This window comes from Marmota monax, unplaced genomic scaffold, assembly GCF_021218885.2.
Source record: "Marmota monax isolate L192 unplaced genomic scaffold, Marmota_monax_Labrador192_F-V1.1 WCK01_AAM20220418_F8-fsc00069, whole genome shotgun sequence".
NCBI classification, from domain to species: Eukaryota; Metazoa; Chordata; class Mammalia; order Rodentia; family Sciuridae; genus Marmota; species Marmota monax.
The window spans coordinates 1,111,415-1,133,150 of NW_026695243.1; the positions used below are offsets into that span (position 1 = coordinate 1,111,415).

The window sequence follows — 21,736 nt, forward strand, 5'->3', positions numbered from 1 at the left end:
TTCCTGAGATCTTAAAACACAAGACATATTTCTGCAGCCACTTCCAACTTTTCTTTATCCTGCCCATTTCTACCTTGGGGAATTTACCAAAGAAGTCAGAGTACACCTCTTGGTTCCAGGGATGCAATGACTGTCATGTGATATGGAAGTTTACCTTAGCTGTTGGACCAACATGAGAAACCTGTCCTTTAAAGCTTGGCTCCTGGATAGGAAACAACACAGGCAGAGGCGCACACCATATTTCATTTGTGCAAGATGTATAGCTAACCAAAACTCAGTGTTTAGGAAATTTAGGTGATTTTTCTCCAGTCTTTTACTGTATGTATTATATATAGCACACTATTCATTCTGCAAGTCTCCTTGAGGACAAAGGGCTGTCAATACAACTGGGCATTTTATACTTACAGAAAATACATAGCATATGGCAGGTACTTTAGAACTACATGATAGTTGAACTTATAATACCTTTGAACTAAACATGCTCACATCTTAGTTATAGAAATGACTTAATAAAAAAGAAAACAATCAACCAACCCCCACCAAGACCACTTCTAAAGTAAGCAAAGAAGGAACATCACAGGTAGAACATGAAAAATAGGGTATTTAAGTTTTGGAACAGCAACTATCTTGGAACAGTAACTTTAAAATGACTGGATTATCTGAACTAGATTTTAAAAGTTGAAATTTATTCTGCAAGCAAATACTGTGCTCAAATGGGTATGTTGTATATGCCTCTAGACTGGCTAATGATATACTCCCTTAGGAAGATAGATGAATGTGTTGCTAATAAAAAGTACAGAGAAATGGATAATTATAGTGGTTTTCAGTCTTTGCCACCAGGCTCCTTTTACCTGCTCATATAAAAATTTTATCTGCTAACCAATAATTTGTTTCATTTACTTAAACCCTAATTTCCTTTCAAAATTGTTCCATGTTAATTCCCAGAAAGAATTTGAGTAATTCCATCAAGTTCATAGTCTTGTACTTCAGCTGGGCTCTATACAAAACCCCAGGCCCTCCCAAGTTTTTGTTTTCTCTTCCATGCTCCCCAGCTGCTCCTTCAAACCTTTAATTTTGACAAGGCCCAACTCTGCCCCAAATCACATCCAGCTTTCCTCCTTCCCTCAGTCTCCAAACATAAACTTGCTTATTTTTTTTTAATGGATCACCTCATGTGAATTCAATTTCTTCATCTCTTGAACAAGACAGTGAATCTGTCCTCTTCCCTTTTCTCCCAAATTGGAGGAAGATGGTCTCCAAATGCTAGGACCATTAATGCTAGGATTCAGTTATCCTCCTGATCTTCCTTATCCTTAACTCTCCTTCAACTGGCTATCTTTTCAGAACATAAAAATGTCAATTTTTCCTTAATCTCAATCTACAGCTCTCTTTGTAAATTTAATTTTTAATTGACAAATAATAATCATATACATTTATGGAGTGCAGTATGATATAGCCCTCTTTATTTTCACACACTAGTCATCTACTTTTATTGCTTTTTATAGACCAGTAACATGGATAAAAAGAATTACAAATAAAGGGTTACCATTTGCTCTTTCATCTAGGATATATATTAAACAATGTATCCTCCCATCACTATTATTCATAAAAAGGACTTATTTTAAACAGGGCATAATTTTAGAATAAAGGTCTTTAACCACTTCAGCTTTACAAAGATACTATCTTTTTCTTACTTTTACCACTTGAACGTAGTAAAATTTTTGTCTGAATTGGCACATTTAGGAACTGATGACCTACACTCTCCAGATACCATTTCACCCTCTGAAAATGTTTTTTTCCCAGCTCTAGAAGCTGCTCTTATAGAAACTCATTACTTCCTAATGAACAAGTCCAGAGGACACTCTTTAGCTCTTCCTCTGCCTTGCTGCAGCACTCTTCCAGGTCACTTTCCTATGGCAGTCATTACTACATGCTGGCCTTCCACGCTTCTGCTGCCCCTCCCTCAGATCCCTTTGTATCTTGCACATGGGATTCATGCCCTCTGGACTTTTCTAGTTTTATTCTTTCCTTGAAATTTAAATCTGCCTCTTTCCAGTTCTGGTAAATTGCTACATCAAATTCTAACCCAGTCTCTTCTGTAAGCACCACATCCTTATGTCCAATTGCCTCTCAACATCTTAATTGTCTCATGGGCAGACCAAGTTCAAAACAACTTCAACAATCACCTGTTTCTATACTGTGACACCCACCCCATTTTAGCAGTTAAGAGCATTAACACCCACCTACACTCAAAACTTCTAATTCTTTACCTTTTTCTTTCAATTACCAACTGCAGACAAATACTTCTCAAATCTGTCTCCTCATGTTCCCATTGGCTTAGCTGAAGCATCATAATCTCTCAACTGTTTTATAAGGACCTGTTTAGCTTCTTCATATGGAAACCATAAATTCTTAGAACAATTATTTTGCAGGTCCTGTTTTCTGAGTAAGACCCATTGATCCAAGAAAGATCAAGTAGTATGAGCCTAGACCTTTTCCCTCCCATTCACCTCCATAATGACTGGTGAGTTAAAATGGAAAACAATCTCCTTAGCAGAACTCTCTCCATCTGCCTTCTTTAAGCTCTGCCTTTCCTCACTTTCACATTCCTGACTGAGCCCCTAGGCTACCACTCTATACTCTGTAGCTTCCAGGTTATCTCAGACACTACTTGTTATCTTCACTGGTACTCATCTTTCAGTCTCATCCCAATGGACTCCTTTCAAATGACTTAACTTTTTCCTTCCCTTCTTTTCTAGGATCTTCATTTTCTTCTGCATTCATCTATCATTTTCATGCGAAACAAAATAACTTTAAAAAAAATCATTTTTGGCTGTTTTTTTATTTTTTTGTTTTTTGAGATGATCCTGCCCATGAGTGCAATAGATCCTCCCATCTCACCTGGCCATCGGCTGTTTATAAAAAGCAATGAGTTGTATATATAGTCAAAAACTGTCCACTGCTACAGGAGTTTAGTCACTCCAGATTCATATCCAAGGATGTTAAAAATTATTCAATTCTAGTAGGAGTATCTCATACAACCATGGCCAAGAATTAACATGAGGAAAATATAAACAGCTAGGGGTTATAATTCCAGTGAAAAAGTAAAGTTGTTTGTGTGCCTTCCATTGAAGGTTTGTACTAGGTTTTTAAAAATACTGAGCACAGGTCTAAGAACCTCATTATTAGTTGAGATCTCATTATTAGCCTGGGAACCACTGTTAAAAAAAGAAAGTTGACTATCCAGGAAAGGAGGGTAATTCTGTGGACTCAGGTACAGTCTGTTATTTTTCATACTTTCCATTGGGTGACAAGTATTTGTTTTGAAATCTTAACTTAAATCTTAAAATATAAGTACCTAACTTAAATAGGTCTATTTCTACACATGTATAATTGCCACATTTATATGCATACGCATACATGAACACATGTGCTATTGTGCTATTCACAATGAGAAGATGAAAATTGGAGGTTATTTTTAAAATGGCTGTGGTATAGGAAAAAGGGTGTTTGCTCAAACTGTTAGGAAGTTAGAATTAGTGAGTTCTGATAATTTGGAATTCTATATTCAGAAATTAGAGAACCTGGACTTAAGCTTATTTTGATCTAGTCTAAAAAAAATTAACTAGCCATAGGCAGAATGAGTTCCTTCAAATCCTTGATTTTAATTTTAAAAACACAGTAATGTAGTTGATAGGACTGGTTTTAATAAAAAACTCCTACACGAAGCAAAAAAAACCAAAACCAAAACCAAAACCAAAACAAAACTGGTTTTAATTGATTCAAATGATGACTTAACAGGTTTATAAAACAACCATTAACTAAAGGAAGCCCTAGAACCAGAAATAAAAAATTTAAAATTGCATGCAAAATCTAGTTACCATAAAACCCAAAGCAATACCAAAATATCTCAAGCTTCCTAGCATAAACTCCAAGTCTTTTTATTTCCAATTCTTGGTAACCAAAATATGTACACTTTCACATGCTCCTTGGTTGTGCAGGAATAAGCTTATTCGTATAGTATTACAAATATCTTTCACAGATGGGACAGCACAAAAGAACAGTTATCTTCTACTTTTTTAGGCCCATCTTGGGGGGAAAAAGGCACTCCCAAAGATTGCTTGGTAACACCTTTGCTAGGTGAGGTTGGTTAATTACTCACATGATCTTTACACGTAAACTTAATAGTTCACTCATTTCACTGATCTGGGAATAACCAGGCACTGGAACTGCCTTTTATTAACTCACATGCCGAACAATTAACTTTCTTAAATAAATGACAAAAACTTTGTATACTGATTTCAAAAACAACTGAGCTTTGTTTGACAACTTACATATGCTTAATCACTAGGCTTTGGCATGCACAGCCAAACATAATGGAATTGAAAGGACCACCATGAAGATGGTGGCAGAAGATTCTCTGAATCATTATTCTCAGTTTTCTAACTCAGCTGCTCCCAGTTTCCTTGCACTAATTCAACTTTGTCCTTTAGAGCACTTCCATGTTCTACACCTGGGTTCAACTTCTCTGCTGAAAGATTTGTTAAAAGACACTTAAATTAGTAAGTCTTTGTCCATGATCATGAAAACAGAGTAATTAGAAGTCAACTGGCCATGGACATGTGTCCATCATTCACAGGATCTTTAGAAACCATTTGCCTGAAGCCAAGGACAATTTGCTTTACCAGAAAATTTGACTCATATTGAGCCAGACTAAAACTGCACTTGGGTAGATAATCTCAAATTAAACTGAGCCTACTTATTTCTCTACACTTACTGCATCCATGCAGTATGCAATTTTTGATGCTGAGTAAGAGATATATGGCAATTGAAGGCTTCACCACAAGCATCACATTCATGGGTTTCTTGAGTTTTCACCTCTGCATGGATCTTCTGATGGTTGACAAGGCTGCGCTGTTGACTGAAACTTTTGTCACATTTCTCACACTTGTAAGGTTTCTCTCCTGTGTGTATTCTCTGGTGTTGAATAAGACCTGAGTTCCGGCTAAAGGCCTTCCCACATTCCTCACATTTATGGGGCTTATTACCTGTGTGAACACCCTGATGTCGAATGAGATTACAAAGCTGACTGAAGCTTTTGCCACACTGTCTGCAGAGATAGGGTCTCTCACCAGTGTGGATTCTCTGATGTTCTATGAGAAATGAACTCCGACTAAAGCTTTTCCCACAAACAGTACACAGATAGGGCTTTTCACCAGTATGGATTCTTTGATGCTGTACAAGATGAGCACTAACACTAAAAGTTTTCCCACATTCATCACATTTGTAAGACTTTTCCTTAGGGTAGACCTCCTGCTGTATAACAAGACTGCAATTTGGATCAAAAGTGTCCTTAGTTTCACTGTATGGATAAGTCTTCTCCCTGGTGTGGATTCTCTGATGCTGAATAAGACCTGAGCTTCTACTAAAGGCTTTTCCACATTCCTCACATTTATGAGGTTTGTCTCCTGTGTGAATTCTCTGATGACGAGTAAGATTGCAAAGCTGACTAAAACTTTTCCCGCACTCTTTGCACTGATAAGGCCGTTCACCGGTATGGATCCTCTGATGTTCAATAAGGAATGAGCTCCTACTAAAGCTTTTTCCACATTCTATACAAAGGAAAGGTTTCTCACCAGTGTGAATTTTTTGGTGTTGTATAAGGTACGTACTTAATCTAAAGGCTTTCCCACATTCACCACATTTGTGGGGTCTTTCCCCAGTGTGGATTCTCTGATGTTCAATGAGCAATGAATTTCGGCTAAAGCTTTTCTTACATTTGGTACAGTGATAGGGTTTCTCATCAGTGTGAGTTCTCTGATGCTGAATAAGGTGTGACTTCCAACTGAAGGCTTTCCCACAGTCACTACATTTATGGGGTTTCTCACCTGTATGGATCCTTTGATGTTTAACAAGGCTCCTTCTCTGACTGAAGCTCTGTTTGCACTGATTACACTGGTAGGGTCTTTCTCCAGTGTGGATTCTCTGGTGTCTAATAAGGGTTGAGCTCACACTAAAGGTTTTTCCACAGTAATTACACTCATAGGGTCTTTCCCCAGTGTGAATTCTCTGATGTTCAATAACAAATGAACTGCGACTGAAACTCTTCCCACATTCATTGCACTGAAAAGGTTTCTCACCAGTATGGACCCTTTGATGTTGAATGAAATGGGCCTTGCGGACAAAACCTTTTCCACATTCTTCACATTTATGGCATTTTTCTTCTGAGTTTTGTTTCTTATGAATAACATTAGTGTTTCCTCTGAATATTTTCTGCTCCTGGGTCAAAGATTCCCGTGGTATTTCCCATAAGAAGATACCTCTCTGTTTATCTAATCTACCAACAAGTTCAAAGGTTTCTCTACCCATGGGATCCTGGTCAATCTCACTTTTGATTCTTGTAACTATTACACCCTGTGGCTCCACTTCTTCCTCAATTTCCTCAATTTCTTGTTTTACAGTTGGTTCTTCATCCTTATCTCTGTTCAAAACATCTGGAATAAATAATAAATATAATCCAAACATCAGCCAAGCTCTTCAAAGGCAAGAAGAAACTATTAGAAAAAAAAGGTAATCAAGGGGTTGGGGATGTGGCTCAAGTGGTAGTGCGCTTGCCTGGCATGAATGAGGCACTGAAAGTTCGATCCTCAGCACCACATAAAAATAAAAAAGATATTGTGTCCACCTAAAACTAAAAAATAAATATTGGAAAAAAAAAGAAAAATAAGGTAATTGAGCTGGATATTGTGGTGCATATCTGTAATCTCAGCTACTAGGGAAGAAGCCATGGCAGGAGGATTATAAGTCTGAGGCGCCAGCCTGAGCAACTTAGTGAGACTGTCTCTAAATAAAAAATAAAAAAGGGTTGGGGATGTGGTTGTTATAAAGTGCTCCTGGGTTCAATCTCCAGAACAAAAAAAAAGGCTACTATACTTAAAAAAATTTATTACCTCAGAATGGTACCGTGAAGATTAAATTATATAAATATTACTTCTTCTAATTATTTTTAAGAGGTAAGATCTTGTTTAAGGCTGGCCTTAACTCCTGGGCTCAAGAGATCCTCTTGCCTCAGCCTCCCAAATAGCTGGGATGACAGGCATGTAACACTGAGCCTGACCTAATATTATTATTTAATGTAAGTTATCCGATGAAATAAACTGGCTTTTTTGGAGAAGGGTATCAAGATTGTTCAGGAGGCAGAGAATGAGATAGTAGGAGCAAGTAGAGCTGGGGTGAAGAGCTATCAAATCAATACTGATACAAAGTAAGATGGGTAAACAAAGAAAGAAAACAAGTAGGTGGGATTAACTGATCTAACAAAGAAGAAAGGATACTATGGAACAAAAACAGTAAGGTCAGAAAAATTTAGGATGAGAAAGCATTACTGGAATCTGGGCAGAATAAATAGACCAGTTCATAGAAGGAACACATAAGAGGATCCTGGGACAGATTTTAAAAAGAAGAAGAAGAAGGAGAAGAAGCAGCAGCAGCAACAGCAGGGAAAGTTACAATTTATTCATTAATAAGAATTTATTCATTGGCCCGATGAAGTAAGCCAGGATTGAAAGATAAGTCATAAAGCTCCATATCAGATGAAATGGATATTTATTAAAAATGAGGAAATAAAATAATAAACACGATGTTAAGAAATAAGTAGCTCCTATGTTGATAAATGGGTCTTTAAAAAAAAAAAGGTTGAAGTGTCATGAAGTGTTTTGTTTATTTTTTAAGGCTATGGTCTAGAAAGAAGAAATAAAATAAGTATAAAGGAACATGGTCAGAGAAATGGAAGAAATGAAAAAAGTCTGCAGCAGTTTACAACTTCACTTACCACAAATCATAATACATTCTTCAAGTACAAATGATTCTCAACCTTCTGAATATATAAGACCCAAGGTTCATCACCTTTTTTCAGCTGACAATCTGTATTACATCTGAGAAATAAAAACCCTGCAGATGTTGAAGAAAAGATAGCATAATAATCTAATAACACAGTGGTCTATAGGACAATTAAGCCTGCCTCTTGACTTCTTTCCTGATTTTCCATTTCTCTTGACACCTCATAATCCACAAGAAGATTTAATCACTATGAAATTTATTTTTGACCTTAATTCTTTTCATAATCCTCTTCTCTCAATGTTCTTATATTTTAAATGTGACGTTAACTATGAATTTTCTTGACTTCAAACCAGTTAAGCTATTTTATTAAAAGTAAAACAAACTTACTTCTCTTACTCTCCTAAGCAACTACTAGAACCTCAACTTCTTCTAGGGTACTTACAATATCCCCTCTGGAATTCACTTTCAGTGGACACTAAAGTCCTAGATTTCTCCTGCTTTCTTATTATTAATCAATCACCAAAATCATGAAATCCTTTCTAGTGTCTACAGTCTCCTTTTAACTCTCACAATCATTCAGCTATCTAATAATCTGTGGCCCTGATCTTTCTTTAGGTTACCCTCACATTATATTTGCCTGATTCCAGAGATGTTTAGAAAATGGAATTCTATTCATGTCATCACTTATAGATTCAGCAGCAACACATCATTTTAAGATCAAATCAAAGCTCTTTATTATGACACTCAGAACTCTTCATGACATGGTCTCTAATTCCCAACTCAATCCTCCTACCTACTTATCATACTTTATGCAGGTAACCTGCTTGTGTTAGTCCTTCATGCTCTATCCTTGCATTTTCTATTTATTAAGTGTCCCTCTGCATTGCTTACTAGGCAACTCTTGGTTCTTTAAGACTCAGTTCAAAGCAATAGTTCCTCTACAAAGACTTTGCTAAGTCCACTAGACAGATTTAGGTGTTATAATTTTCTTATTACCAATTCTGTATTACTGTCCATAACCCCACAGTGTTGCCAATAGATGCCATTATTAACATTTTTAACTGTTATGTGTTGGTCTCTTTCATTGGATCAAAAAGTCATTGTGGGAAAGAAAGTCTCTATAATGTTTACCCAGTGGATATTGTACTGGGTAAAATTACTCGAAGAAATAAGACAAAGTTAACATCACTTAAAGGTGATATGAAGTCTACTTAAAACTTTCTGAGTCAAATGAAAATATAAATAGTAAAAACAAGATTAAAAAAATTAGTTCTTATTACAAATAAAACCGGTCAGTAAATACTAGAGAAAAATAAAATGTTCTTCACAGTAGTAACAAAAAATATAAAACCTAAGGAATAAATACAGCAAGAAATGTTCTAGTGAGTTTTAGTGAGGCATGGTGGCATACCTCTGTAGACCCAGGAACTCAGGAGGCTGAAGCGAGAGGACTACTTGAGCAACACAGACTATACCTCAAAAAGAAAACAAAAATTAAATAAAATGTACAAGACATGTAAAAATAACCTGTAGAATTTTTCTGAAAGAAAAAAAGACAGTTAAATAGTCAATCAACTGGCTAAAGAGATTCAATATTATAAAGACCGCGATTCTTCCCAAACTAATCTATGAAACTAATAATATTACAATCAAAATCACATGAATCAATTAAAAAAATCTAAATTTCAACTGAAAGAATGTATGCAACTAACTTGTTAAGTACATCCTGAAAAAGAATACTGAAGACTGACTTATCTTAAGAAACATAAAATATAATATATTGTTAAAGTAAAGGAAATGACGACACTGGCATAAAAACAAATAGGTTAACAGAATAGGAAGATGAATAAAATAAGTGTAGGCTTCCATACAAAGTAGACTTGAAATGATTATCTATCACATCCAGCTTGGTGATTATGTTCTATGTTTATATATCTTCCCACCCTGTGGTCATTGCTCATTTATTCATAGTATGCATCTGACTCAATGTGGATGTGTCTCCAGGAATGTGGAAACTGAAATTAAAATAGCTAGTTAATCTAAATGTGGTTAGAACTGTAAACTATCAACTCAGAAGCAAAAAGGGCAGAAGCATATGGGCATAAGGACTGAAAACTAATCTGCCAAGGGGGAGTGTCATGGACTAAATGGTGTATCCCCTTTGAAAATTTAAATGTTGAAACCCTAAGCCCCAATGTAATAATATTTGGAGGTGAAGCCTTTGGTGGGTAATTAGGTTTAGATGAGGTCATGAGGGTAGAGTCCCCATCATGGGGTTATAATGCCGCCCAGTCTACTGTATTTTGTTACAGCAGCCTAAGCTAAGACAAAATAATTTTTTCAGTTCTTGGGATTGATTCAATTTCTGCTTTCAGTCCTTTTCAGATATTCAACTATAATCATGCTCATATGCTGTATAAGACATTCCATATATCTTTACAATAATTCCTTTGTTGGTTTATGCTAGATTAAGTTAATTTTAATGTTTTTTAACTCAATAGTTCTAATACTATGTATGGTAGCTGAGGGGAGAGAAAGAGAAGGTAAGGAGATGGTAAGTGGACAAACTTTAAGTCAGAAGTCAGGTTGGTGTACTTTTCTTGTAAAGGGCCAGGACAATAGATATTTTTCATTTTGTGAACTATATGGTCTCTGCTATTGTAATAATTAAAGTAATTAAAGACAATAAAGAAATGAGTATGTCTGTGTCAAAAATAGGCCACAGGCCAAATGTGACCTGTGGGCCATATTTGCCAACCTTACTATCCAATGGAGTATAAAACAAACAGTCTTCCTGGTTAACAAAATGGGAGAATGGGGAAGAACTAAAATTTCTAGGGCCTAGCACAGGTTCAATAACAAGTAATTGAATTAATATTTTAAGAAATAATTGAAGAAAGAATATAATTAAAGAAAAAAACAACGAGTTCAATATCTTGTAATTTCAGCAATTCTTAGTTCTGTCCAGTGTGAATCAAGTAGTCTGAAGAGCCAACGTATGGATAAGTTGGCAGTGACTCAAATACACCATGGTATATTAAAAAAAAAAAAAAAAATTAGCAGGTGATACAACTAAAGATTAAAGTAGTATGCAGGAAATAACAGAGGAGACATGAAAACTAGGCAGAAACTATATTAGAGAGGTCCTAGAAATGGTAAGAAATTAAGATTTTTGTATTGTTAGTTATCAGGAACCATCAAAAGTTTTAAGCATAAAATCACTTTGGTAGCAATACATAAAATATATTTTAAAAAAGAGATTGGGGGCCAGGGACTAGTTTAAGGCTATGGCAACAATCCAATCAAGAGATGCTGAGTCTTAAATGAACTGGATTATTCAGTTTCACAAATATTTAAGAAGCATATAACATAAGCCTCCCTCTGTGGTAAGTGCTGAAGAAATCAAATGAAAAAGGTAAAATTGTTGTCCTTGTGATAATCAGTGTGGTTAGAGAAATAACAAATAAAGAATGTTTATGGGACAGTAATGTTAAATAGTAGAAATACAGAGAAAGTACAGAGAAAGAAATGTTTGACTCTGAAAAGAAGGTCTGTGAGATCTTAATGGATTATCTGAGACTTGCCAGCTAACTTATCTACATGGTCTTCAAAATACAGAAAAGATGATGATGAGAATAACATTCAATACTCATACTATGCTTCCTACATGATAATCAATGTCCTAAGTGCTTTATACATACACTATCTCAGTAAATATTCACAATAACCTTAAAAGGTTGGTGCTATTATTATTTACATTTTATTAAAAAAAAAAAAAGAACTGAGGCACATAGATGTAAAGTAAGTTATCCATAGTCATAAGTCTAGTAAGTGGTAGAAACAGGATTTGAACCCAGGCAGTTAGGTTCCACCTTACTTTTCTTGGGTGGAGATAAAGACTGGAAACTTACCATCACATAATGGCAGCTGATGGCCTGAGGGCCTGTGGGCCATATAGTGTAGATAAGATTATCCAAGCAAAGTGTTCAGAGAGGAAGTCAGAATATAAGATAATGGAGGCAAGCAATAAAGAATTTCAAATATTCATAACGAGGTGGAATAAAATAAGGCCCAGAAAAGAGCCTATTTCATTTGACAATGAAGTTATTATAAATCCCCGATACACAACTTAAAGGACATACTAGAGGCAAGGCAAAAGGTGTACAGATAATGAAAGGTAAAGTAGTACAGAATAGACATTAACTACTCTTAAAAAACTTGCCTATGAAGAGGATCAGTAGTAAGTTATAGGGAGCAGTAAAAAGGAAACTCTGGTTCAAAGATTTTTTTCTTTCTCCTCACTTCTTCCTCAATTGAAAAAGCCATGAAGAGACCTATCATGAGAATAAAGGTACCAAGACAGAAGGACTAGAAACTGAAGGCTATTAGGGGAAAAAAGATGTCTGATGATAAGTTTCTGGAGAAAAAATAGGACTAGTTTTAAGTGTGAAATGAAGGAAGAGAATATGAGGGTTCAGGCTTAGTGGCTTCTATTTTCTCTGTGAAATAGAAGGTAAAATCCAGAGAAGGATGGGAAACTCTTAACTTTTTGAAGTAGTAACCAAAAGGATTAGGGAACAAGGCCTGTTAAGGACAACAACAACAACAAAACCCCCCAAAAACAAAAACAGAAAAACACTAAAACCAAAACAAACCAATCAACCCTGCTGAAATATAAACCCTATGGAAACTAAGGGGGGAAAAAGCTGTTTGTGTGTGTGTGCATGTGTATACACGCATACATATATACATATACATACAAACACACATCATACCCACACACAAGACATCCATCCTTTTGTTAAAGACTGTTCCCTTCAGTTTAGTAACTCAAGTAGAAGAGGGGTAAAAAGTAGATTTTTGTAATAACAGGATTTAAAATTTTCAAATGGACATAATTTATTATGCAGGTGGTAAGAGAGCATGCTGTTAATTAGATGAGTAAGTAGTAAGGAGAGAACTTACATACACCTTGGTAAAGAAAAGGATACATAAGGGGACAGGAAATACTACTAATAATGAAAAGATATAGATAGGAGAGATAGAAGGTAAGAAGTTGCAATGAGCTCCACCAGGACATGTGTTTTAGTCACCATTGTTTAGCCCCAGTCAATACACATCTATTGTCTTGAGTAAGTGATCAGAAAATAGGATGTTGGGGTTTAGTAACTGTCACAAAAAATTTAAGGGTATGAGTTGGGTAAATGTGGAAAGCAGGGTCTCTAGAGTCAACATGGTTAAGATCCACTGAGGTTCAAGTATTGACTGAGTCACCAATGGTGTGGGTTAAGTACAGAAGACTGAAATAGGTGATAAAGTTATATGTGTGAAGAACCAAAGAAAATGTTGACAGATGATGGTGAAAAGAAATTTAGTGGTTAGGACAAGAGTGCTGAGTCCTCAAAGGAGAGTTTGTTTGAAGATAGAAAGCTACTGCTTTGGGAACAGCATTGAAAAGCAGGAAGAACAGTAAATTCTCCCTTGCAGACTTGAAACAAAGGATGGGGAGGAGAAGTGGGAGAATAAGCAGCCCCCACTCAAAGGACTGCCAAAGAAGTGGTGTCCTTGGGAAAAAGCCAGGTTTCAGTTAAGGCAGGGAGGGGTAAGGAACATTAAGTGAAGAAGAACAGGGACTCCAGAAGGCCAGTGAAAAGGGGTGGGAGGAAAGCAGTGGGAGGATGAGCCAGGATGGAAAGTACAAAGCAATATGGGAATAAGATGATGAAGTCAGGAAGCCAGAAAAGCTTGCATTATGGTCACTGCAAGGAAGTTAAGAATAAGTGCCATGGAAACAACTAATGGTTGAAAGGTTTGAATCAGAACTTTAGAACAAAGCAGTTTTGGTACTGGTTCAAACATTCTAAGTCTGATTACCAGTGCCTTCTTGGATATTTTAGTTACAGAAACAACAGATTCTTACCCAGTGAGACCAGGTTTCCATAATTCTCCATCATGACATCTTTATAGAGGCTTCTCTGAGCTGGGTCCAGATAATCCCACTCCTCCTGAGTAAAAAACACAGCCACATCCTCAAATGACAGCAACCCCTGAAATAGTATGATTTCTGTAGTCAGTTCCTATTGTCTCAAGGACAATTCTACCAGTGAAAGTGGCAGAAGCTATTACTTATCAGGGCCAGGTGCTCTAGAATGAAGATGGTAACTAAGAATGCCCAAAGGTGCCCAATTCCGGGAACTGACTGCAAAAGACAGGCCCCTCGGATTAGAGGGAAAGTAGGCTGGAATCTTGACCTCAGAAGTGAAAGAACTATGGATAAAGCATTTTCTGGTTTAATAATTATACCTTAATATTTTAATTTAGAAAACTGCCCCAAGGTCTCTCCAAGCTCCCCTTACCTCACTGTCCCGCTCCAATTCTCTATTCGCATTCGCTTGTGACCCTATTCAATTCAATTCCATCAGGTTCTTTAAGGATCTGCTTTGGGTCCAGGCATCATGCCAGGCGCAGAAGACACAGAAGAAGGTCAAAAATGGTGCCTTACCTATAAAAACTCAAAAATGAGAGAGCTAGCTAGGAGCATTCCTAATTTTCTCCAGCCGACTTATTAAGTTGCTCAAGAAAGAAAAGGAGCCAGCGGGCAGATTTTAAGTGAACCGCACCCCAGAGCATCGGCGGGGCCTGGGGGGTTCCTCGCACGGCAATGGCGGTCAGAAAGTTGTGGGGGGTGGAGGCCCAGCTGGGGTACCGGCGAGACAACGGGAATCCCTGGAATAGGGCGACTTACCTTTGGCTCCAGCGGGGGGCTCGGGGAAGCCATTCTCGCCAGAGAAGAGCGGCGGCCACACGGAAAGGCTCTGGTGAGGCCTAGCCAACTGCTGGAAATTAGGCCCAAACAGGACGAGTTTCCCTGGCTGGGTCCGGCCAGGCCAGGTCCTGCTTCGGTCCCCGAGCGGTCACGTCCCCAGCGGCATATCAGACTCGCTCCCTGGCTGTCCCCCAACCTCGAATCCCCTCCCCTGCCAGGATGCTCAGTCTTTCAGATCTCGAGAGCCTCCTCTCGGTTGCCAATTCCTATGCCTTACAGCCAAGCAGCTCTGTGACCGTCCGCCCCCGGACCAGAAGGCGTCACCCGGAACCTTCCCGGGACGCCCCGCAACTACAACTCCCATCTTGCTCCGAGACTCGACGCGGCGCAGCCTCCTACGGCCACGCTACCTGACTACATTTCCCGGCGTGCAAAAGGAGAGGGCAACGACGGGGTGGGCGGGGGAAGGAAACACCTGCCACTAAGCTTTCATCCGATTGGCTGGTCTGTGTGCGTCACGTTCGGCTGAGAGAAGAATTTAGGTCACCGGCACTTCGCGAAAATGGCGATGTTGTGTGTGTCCGGCATTGCTAGAAGAGGCTTGACGTGGATAGTCTTAGGGACGACGCGCAGAGAATTTTGGTCTCGACCCAGGTAAAACTGAAGTTCGGACGGTGGGTTGCGTTCATGAAAAGTAAGGAAAGAAACCGAGGAGGATTAGGGGAGAGTTCAGAAGGCAGTGCCATGCCATTAAGACGGGACCCTGTTCTGAGCCGCATCAGAGTAAGAACAAGAAGGGCGTTAGGATTCTGAGTTCAGAAGCTTCAGTGAGGGTCTCCGCGAGTGCTGGGCCCAGTCTCGTCCCCTCTCTGTCTTGATTTTCCAATAACGGAAATACCGTCCCTTTTCCCTTCCACCTCACTCATGAGTTAAGTAGAGTTTTAAGCGCGTGTGCCGGGCACCGAGTGTGGTGTCAGAAAACCAATGGCTCATTTGGAATATCCACTTCCACACGAACGTGAAAGTCGGTATGTATCTAATGGAAATTAAACCCCACCGAAAACATGAACGTGAAAGTACTTGGTAAACTAAAATCATATGTTGCTTCACAGATTCAGAAACGAAGTGCATGCTCTTGTTTTGTTCGTTTGTTGATTCATTGATGAACTCAATAAATAGTTATTAAATTGCTTTCCTGGGCCGGCATTTCTCTAAGCTTGTAGGATATAGCAGCAGAAGCAAATTTCCTTCTCCGCGCCAAAGTACTCGTGACACATGAGGTGGTCGAGGCCCACAAAGAGGAATTATTTTTCCCACAATCGCAAATCAAGTTAATGGCAGAGTTGGATCTAGAAACCTGGTCTCCTAACTGCCCCTCTGCTGTTTTTCCTACTGTACCGTGTGGAATCCTCCGACCGTAAATCTGTTTGACCTACATCATGTTTAGGGCATCAAAATTTAAGGTGGTGCCCTCCATGGTGTCCCACTCCTGTAATTCCAGTGACTCAGGAGGCTGAGGAAGGAGGATTGCAAGTTGTCTGTTAATGGAGTCTTTAGAGTTTTCTACTTACAAGATTGTATCATCTGCAAACAAAGGCAATTTTACTTCTTTTTGATTTGGATGTCGTCTATTTCTTTTTCTTCCCTAATAGCTCTTGGTAGGATTTCCAGTACTATGTTTAATATAAGTGGAAAGTACTATGTTTAAAAGAAGACTAAGCATTCTTGCTTTGTACTAAAATCTTAGAGGGAAAAAAAACTTTTATTTTTTCTATTGTTTATAATGTTAACTGTGGTCTTCTCTAAATGATGTCTTTTATGTCAGGGTAGGTTCCAACTAAATTTTTAGAGTTTTTATCATAGGACTATGTCAGATGGTTTTTCTGCATATTTTGAGAAGATCATGTGGTTTTAAATTTTTCATTCTGTTAATGTGGTGTATCTAGTGATTTGAACGAACTTTTCATTCCAGAGGTAAATCCTACTTGGTCATAGTGTAGTCTTTGATATGATGTTGAATTTGATTTGTTAGCATTTTATTCTGATTTTTTTCATCTATATTCATAGAGGTATTGTCTTGTAGTCCCCCCACACACACACTTATAGTTGTCTGGTAGTATCTTTGGTTGGCTTTCATATCTTATTTTCATAAAATAAATTTGGGAGCATTTTATATTCTAACTTTTGCAAAAGTTTAAGAAGGGTTAGTAGTTGAACTTGGTGGCTCATGCCTGTAATCCCAGTAACTCAGAGGATGAAACAGGAGAATCAAGTTTGAGCAACTTAGCAAGACCCTATCTAAAAATAAAAAGGGCTGGGATGTATCTCAGTGGTAGAGCAAACCTGGGCTCAACCCCTTGTAACAAAAAGAAGAAGGTAGGTACTAATTTTTATTTGAATATTTGGTAGAATTAACCCAGGAAGCCATCTGGCTCCAGGCTTTTTATTTGTTGGGAGTTTTTTGATTACTACTTTAATCTCCTCATTGGTTTATTGGTCTGTTTAGGCTTTCAATTCTTTCTAGACTTAGTTTTGGTGGGTTGCATGTTTCTAGGAACATATACATTTCTTCTGGATTATCCACTTTGTTAACATGTAATTATTTACAGTGGTCCCATGTGATACTTTCCAATTCTGAGGCGTGTATTATCATATCTCCTCTTAAATTTTTTATTTTACATAGTTGAGTCTTCTCTCTCTGGCCTTGTCTCTCTTTTTCCTTTAGTAAGGGTTTTTCAGTTTTTGTATTTTCAAAACACTAACTCTTAGTTTGTTATTAATGTTAGGTTGTTTGAAATCTTTTTTAATATTGGCATTTATTGCTGTAAACTTCTGTCTTAGTAGTACTTTTTTGCGGCTTATAACTTTTGTTGTGTCATGTCTCATTTTCATTTATTTTGAGAGTTAAAAAAAAAATTCGTATTGATTTACTCATTGACCCACTGGTTGTTCAGGAGTATCTTGCTCACTTTCCACATATCTGTGGAATTTTTGTTTGCTGATTTCTAGTTTTATTCAGTTGTGGTCAGAAAGGATAGTTGGTATTTTGATCTTAAATTTATTGAGGCTTTGTGACCTAACAGAATGAAAATTTTAAAACCACATGATCCTCTCAATAGATGCAGAAAAGCCATCTGACATAGTTCTAACATTCATTTATGATAAAAGCTCTAATACTAAATAATGTTCTGTGTGTAATTGAGCAGAATGTGTACTTTTCTGCTGTTAAATAGAAAGTTTGGCATGTGTCTGTTAGATCTATTTGGCATATAGTATTATTCAGGTTTTTTCTTTATTGATTTTCTGTATGGATGTTCTATCCATTATTGAAAGTAGGTTATTGAATTCTTCCATTGTTTTGTGGTCACCTTCTTTCAGGTCTGCTAATATTTGCTTTATATACTTAGGTGCTCTAATGTTCAATGCATATATAAGTTGTTGTATCTTCCTGTTGAATTAACCATTTTATCATTATATAATGACTTTGTTTATCTATAAAGAAAGATTTTGGCTTTAAGGTTAATTTTGTCTGATAGAAATATAGCCATGCCTGCTTTCTTTTGGTTTTCAGTTGTATAGAATATTTTTTTTTCTATCCCTTCACTTTCAGACTGTATGTGTCCTTGAATCTAAAATGAGTTTCTTATAGAGAGCATATAGTTGGGTCTTGATTTTAAATCCATTTAGCCACTTAGTCCTTTTTATTTTTTATTTTTTTGGCAATAAAATTTATGTTTTTACTTACATAAATACAAAGTTTTGTATTTGCAGAAAAGTTAGGAGATATTACAGAGACATCTATATAGTCAATTGTTTTTCTACTAACAACTTATATAATTATTTTATTATTATTAATGAACCAATATTAATATTATTAGTGTATAGATTGCATATTTTATTCATATTTCTTTCAGTGCTACCTAATGTCCTTTTAGTCTTCTTGTAGTGACAGTTTCTCAGACTTTTCTTGTTTTTGATTATCTTCACTATGTCTTTTGATTGGGCTATTTAGTCCATTCACATGAACTACATTTCATTCTGGTTGTGATAATGTGTGGCCAGAGTGATTGACAATATGAGAGCTGAGAGGACAGAGACTAAGTATAGACAACTCTTTGAGAATTTGAGTGGTAGCTGGAGGGCAATGTGGAGTCTACGGTGAATTTTTTCTTTAAAAATGTGGGATATTATATCATATTTTTTACTCTGGAATTACTTTAGTAGGGCCTTAGTTCATCTTTTGATGCTGAGAGTGGGTAATTGATGAAGAATAGAAGTTGATTTGAATCATGGTTCTGGATGCTGGCAAGTCATCATCTGCCCAGCAACTGGCAAGGGCCTTCTTGCTGCCTCATAACATGGCAGAGGGCATCACATGGCAAGACAAAGCAAGTGTCCTACCTTGGGTCTCTCTTCTTTCACAAAGCCACTAATGTCATCATGGAATCCCCTACCCTCATGACCTCATCTAATCCTAATTACCTTCCAGTACCTTCCAAAGGTCCCCACATCCAAATATCATTAATATATGGGGATTCAGTGTTGGGAACTTTAGGGAACCTACTTTAAATAGAAAGTAGGTAGTGAGAGGTTGATGAACAATTATGTAGAAAGAGGGATTAATTGCTGGAAGAAAGTCTTTTAAGTAGGCAAGGAGGAATTACATTAAAAACCACATTCTTGACCAGACACCATTTTGTTTCTGGTGCTTCCATTTTCTGTGGGGATCAATCCTAGTCAGATGCTAATTCCATGAGAAATAGGATTCCCTAGGTAGTTCACAAACAAGTCTTACATTAAGCATGTAAATGGTATGTCAGGCAGATTCACTTCCATTGACCTGTTTACTCAGTACTTATTTAAGTAGCTATTATGTTTCAAAGAACCCCAAAATCAATTAAAAAGATAATCTATATTGAGGAATTTATGGTTTGATATGGTGATTCTCAACCAAGACAATGTTGCCACCTGGGGACACATGGCAGTATCTTTGGTTGTCATGACTGGGGGGCAAGGATACTACTAAAAATCCTACAATGAACAGGATTCATGTTCCCCCACCCGCAACAACAAAGAATTATCTAGTCCAAAATGTAAATATATTTGAGGCTGGGAAACCCTGGTCTCGTTAGAAAAACTAGAATATAAATAAAATTAAAACTTAGTGTGTGATATATTCTTGAGAGCAATATAAAATGCTGAGAAGATGAGAGGAACTTAATTATATTTGGGGAAATCAAGTTAAAGTTTCTTAGAAGACAACAGTTTTGCCCCAGAACTTATATGATAAGTAAAATTTCTGCAAGAAAGCATTTAGGAAAGGATATAACTTGAGCTAACACATGATTTGGAAAAGTCAGATTGTATTAAATTTGAGATTAGTGGGAGGTAAGGTTAGAGAGGTAGATTGAGGTTAGATTTTCGAGGACTAGGAATCCCAGATAGAATGATTTACCTTACTTCTTTACCCATCCCTAGGAATTTTTAGAGTATGTAAAAACATAGTTTTTGTTTTCTGTTTATGCCAACTCATTCACCTATAAGCATTCTGAGGGTAGCAACTTATTCTTTTGTGGTCTTCACCATGCCTAGAAAGAAGTAAAGTATGCAATTACTTGTTGAGTTTGATTGGTGAACAAGATTCAGTCAGGTGTTTGTTAACTTCATTAATGCAGTGAACCAAAGATTCACATATTTGTTTTTGATCATTCCAGAAAAGAAAAAGAACCAGTGGAGACTGAGACGATAGAAGAGGTAAAAAAAGAGCCTATTCTGGTGTGTCCTCCCTTGCGAAGCCGAACATACATACCTCCTGAAGATCTTCAGAGTCGTTTGGAATCTCATATGAAAGAAGTTTTTGGTTCATCCCTTCCCAGTAATTGGCAGGATATCTCCCTGGAAGATTGTCATATGAAGTTTACTCTCTTGGCACATTTGGCTGATGACTTGGGCCATGCAGTGCCTAACTCCAGGCTTTACCAGATGTGCAGGGTCAGAGATGTTCTTGATTTCTATAATGTCCCTGTTCAAGATCGATCTAAATTTGATGAACTTAATGCCAATGATTTGCCTCCCAATTTGAAAATCACTTGGAGTTACTGAGCAGTTCAGAAGATAAACACATGGAAGTCATTTTTGTTGCCCTGAGCAAGGGGGCTGTTTTAGACTTTTTGATACTTTACCTATCAGAACACTGCTCCAAATCTATTTTTTCCATAGAGGAATGCAATATCTCTTTTTTTCCTCTTTTATCATGAATTGACAAAGAAATAACAGGATTTTCTATTTTCACATTTGCTGAAACCATTCTCTTTTTTTTAAATGGAATCAGGTCATTAAGAATTTATGGACGGTTTCTTCAGAGGACCACTATAATGAGTTTAAGATTGGAGGTCATTACAAGTTCAGATGTGGTCTTTACCCTTCTTAGGCATAAAGCAATAGTTGCAAGAAGATGTTCTAATCCTATTAGGACTCTTAAATCTATGCTGTAATGATCATATGTAGAATACATAAGTAAGGAAACTTTTATTACATATAGAAAGTTGTTACTTTCACTCTTTCACTGCATGAGTAGAAACAAAATATACAGTGCATTGTGGATTAATCTTTTTTGGAATTAAAGTATATTTCTTAAAGTGTGTTGTGTCTTTAATCTTTTTTAAGTGAAATTTGCTTTTTTTTTTTTTTGCCTTATCATTCCCTTAAAATAAATATTATAACTTTGAAAAATTAGAACATGTGGCAACTATTATAAAGTGTTGTGACTTTTTAAAATAAGAGAGGCCAGATTCTATATTTAATTGCATATTCTCTTTAGAGGAGATGATGTTTATTTTAAACCTTTTATCTTTTCTGTAACTTGTAAAAATGGGCATTATAGTAAGAATCCACTAGTGTGGCAAATCTTTGCACTTTGATGTAGTTAGTTTGTGGAAAATACTCAAATAGAAGATTCCCAGATGGTTCTGAGTGACATAATTAAATGATTAGGAATTGTTTTCAGACTGTAGATAGGATTAAAGAAGTTGAGGCAAGAAGAAGAAATTTATCGTATTGTTTTTATTTTGACTAATGACAATTCTGAAAGAAAAGTGATAGAAAGGTTTTAAGCAAAGGAAATTGCATTTA

The 21,736-nt window shown here is 36.9% G+C and overlaps 2 protein-coding genes across 11 annotated transcripts in view; one reads left to right on the top strand and one right to left on the bottom strand.

Moving 5' to 3' along the window:
* Positions 1-14,937, bottom strand: part of Znf189 (zinc finger protein 189) — a 55,446-nt gene extending 40,509 nt beyond the window's left edge. Inside the window, exons 1-6 of one of the 9 annotated variants that reach the window (XM_058578071.1) lie at positions 14,585-14,936; positions 14,196-14,341; positions 13,760-13,841; positions 9,251-9,308; positions 7,832-7,950; positions 3,756-6,494 (exon numbers count right to left, since the gene is read on the bottom strand). In XM_058578071.1, coding sequence (XP_058434054.1) covers positions 4,774-6,494; positions 7,832-7,841 — 1,731 coding nt within the window. In that variant the 5' untranslated portion in view covers positions 7,842-7,950; positions 9,251-9,308; positions 13,760-13,841; positions 14,196-14,341; positions 14,585-14,936 and the 3' untranslated portion in view covers positions 3,756-4,773. Of the gene's footprint in view, positions 6,495-7,831; positions 7,951-9,250; positions 9,315-13,759; positions 13,887-14,195; positions 14,351-14,584 lie in introns of those variants that run through there. The other 8 variants (XM_058578070.1, XM_058578069.1, XM_046457206.2 and 5 more) reach the window with 8 other exon arrangements.
* Positions 14,938-15,121: 184 nt separating this feature from the next.
* Positions 15,122-21,243, top strand: Mrpl50 (mitochondrial ribosomal protein L50). 2 transcript variants are annotated; one of them, XM_046457207.2, is made up of 2 exons: positions 15,122-15,259; positions 20,320-21,243. In XM_046457207.2, exons 1-2 carry the CDS (start codon positions 15,168-15,170, stop codon positions 20,705-20,707), a joined length of 480 nt encoding a protein of 159 aa, XP_046313163.1. In that variant the 5' UTR covers positions 15,122-15,167; the 3' UTR covers positions 20,708-21,243. The 2 variants fall into 2 exon arrangements, with proteins under 2 accessions (XP_046313163.1, XP_046313165.1); XM_046457209.2 differs by lacking the exon at positions 15,122-15,259 and adding an exon at positions 15,266-15,633.
* The last annotated feature ends 493 nt before the right edge of the window (positions 21,244-21,736 follow it).

Coding starts and splice junctions, on each gene's coding strand:
- Mrpl50 (XM_046457207.2), top strand. CDS start 15,168: ATGGCGATGTTGTGTGTGTCCGGCATTGCTAGAAGAGGCTTGACGTGG. Junction 15,260..20,319: donor GAATTTTGGTCTCGACCCAG/GTAAAACTGAAG, acceptor TGATCATTCCAG/AAAAGAAAAAGAACCAGTGG.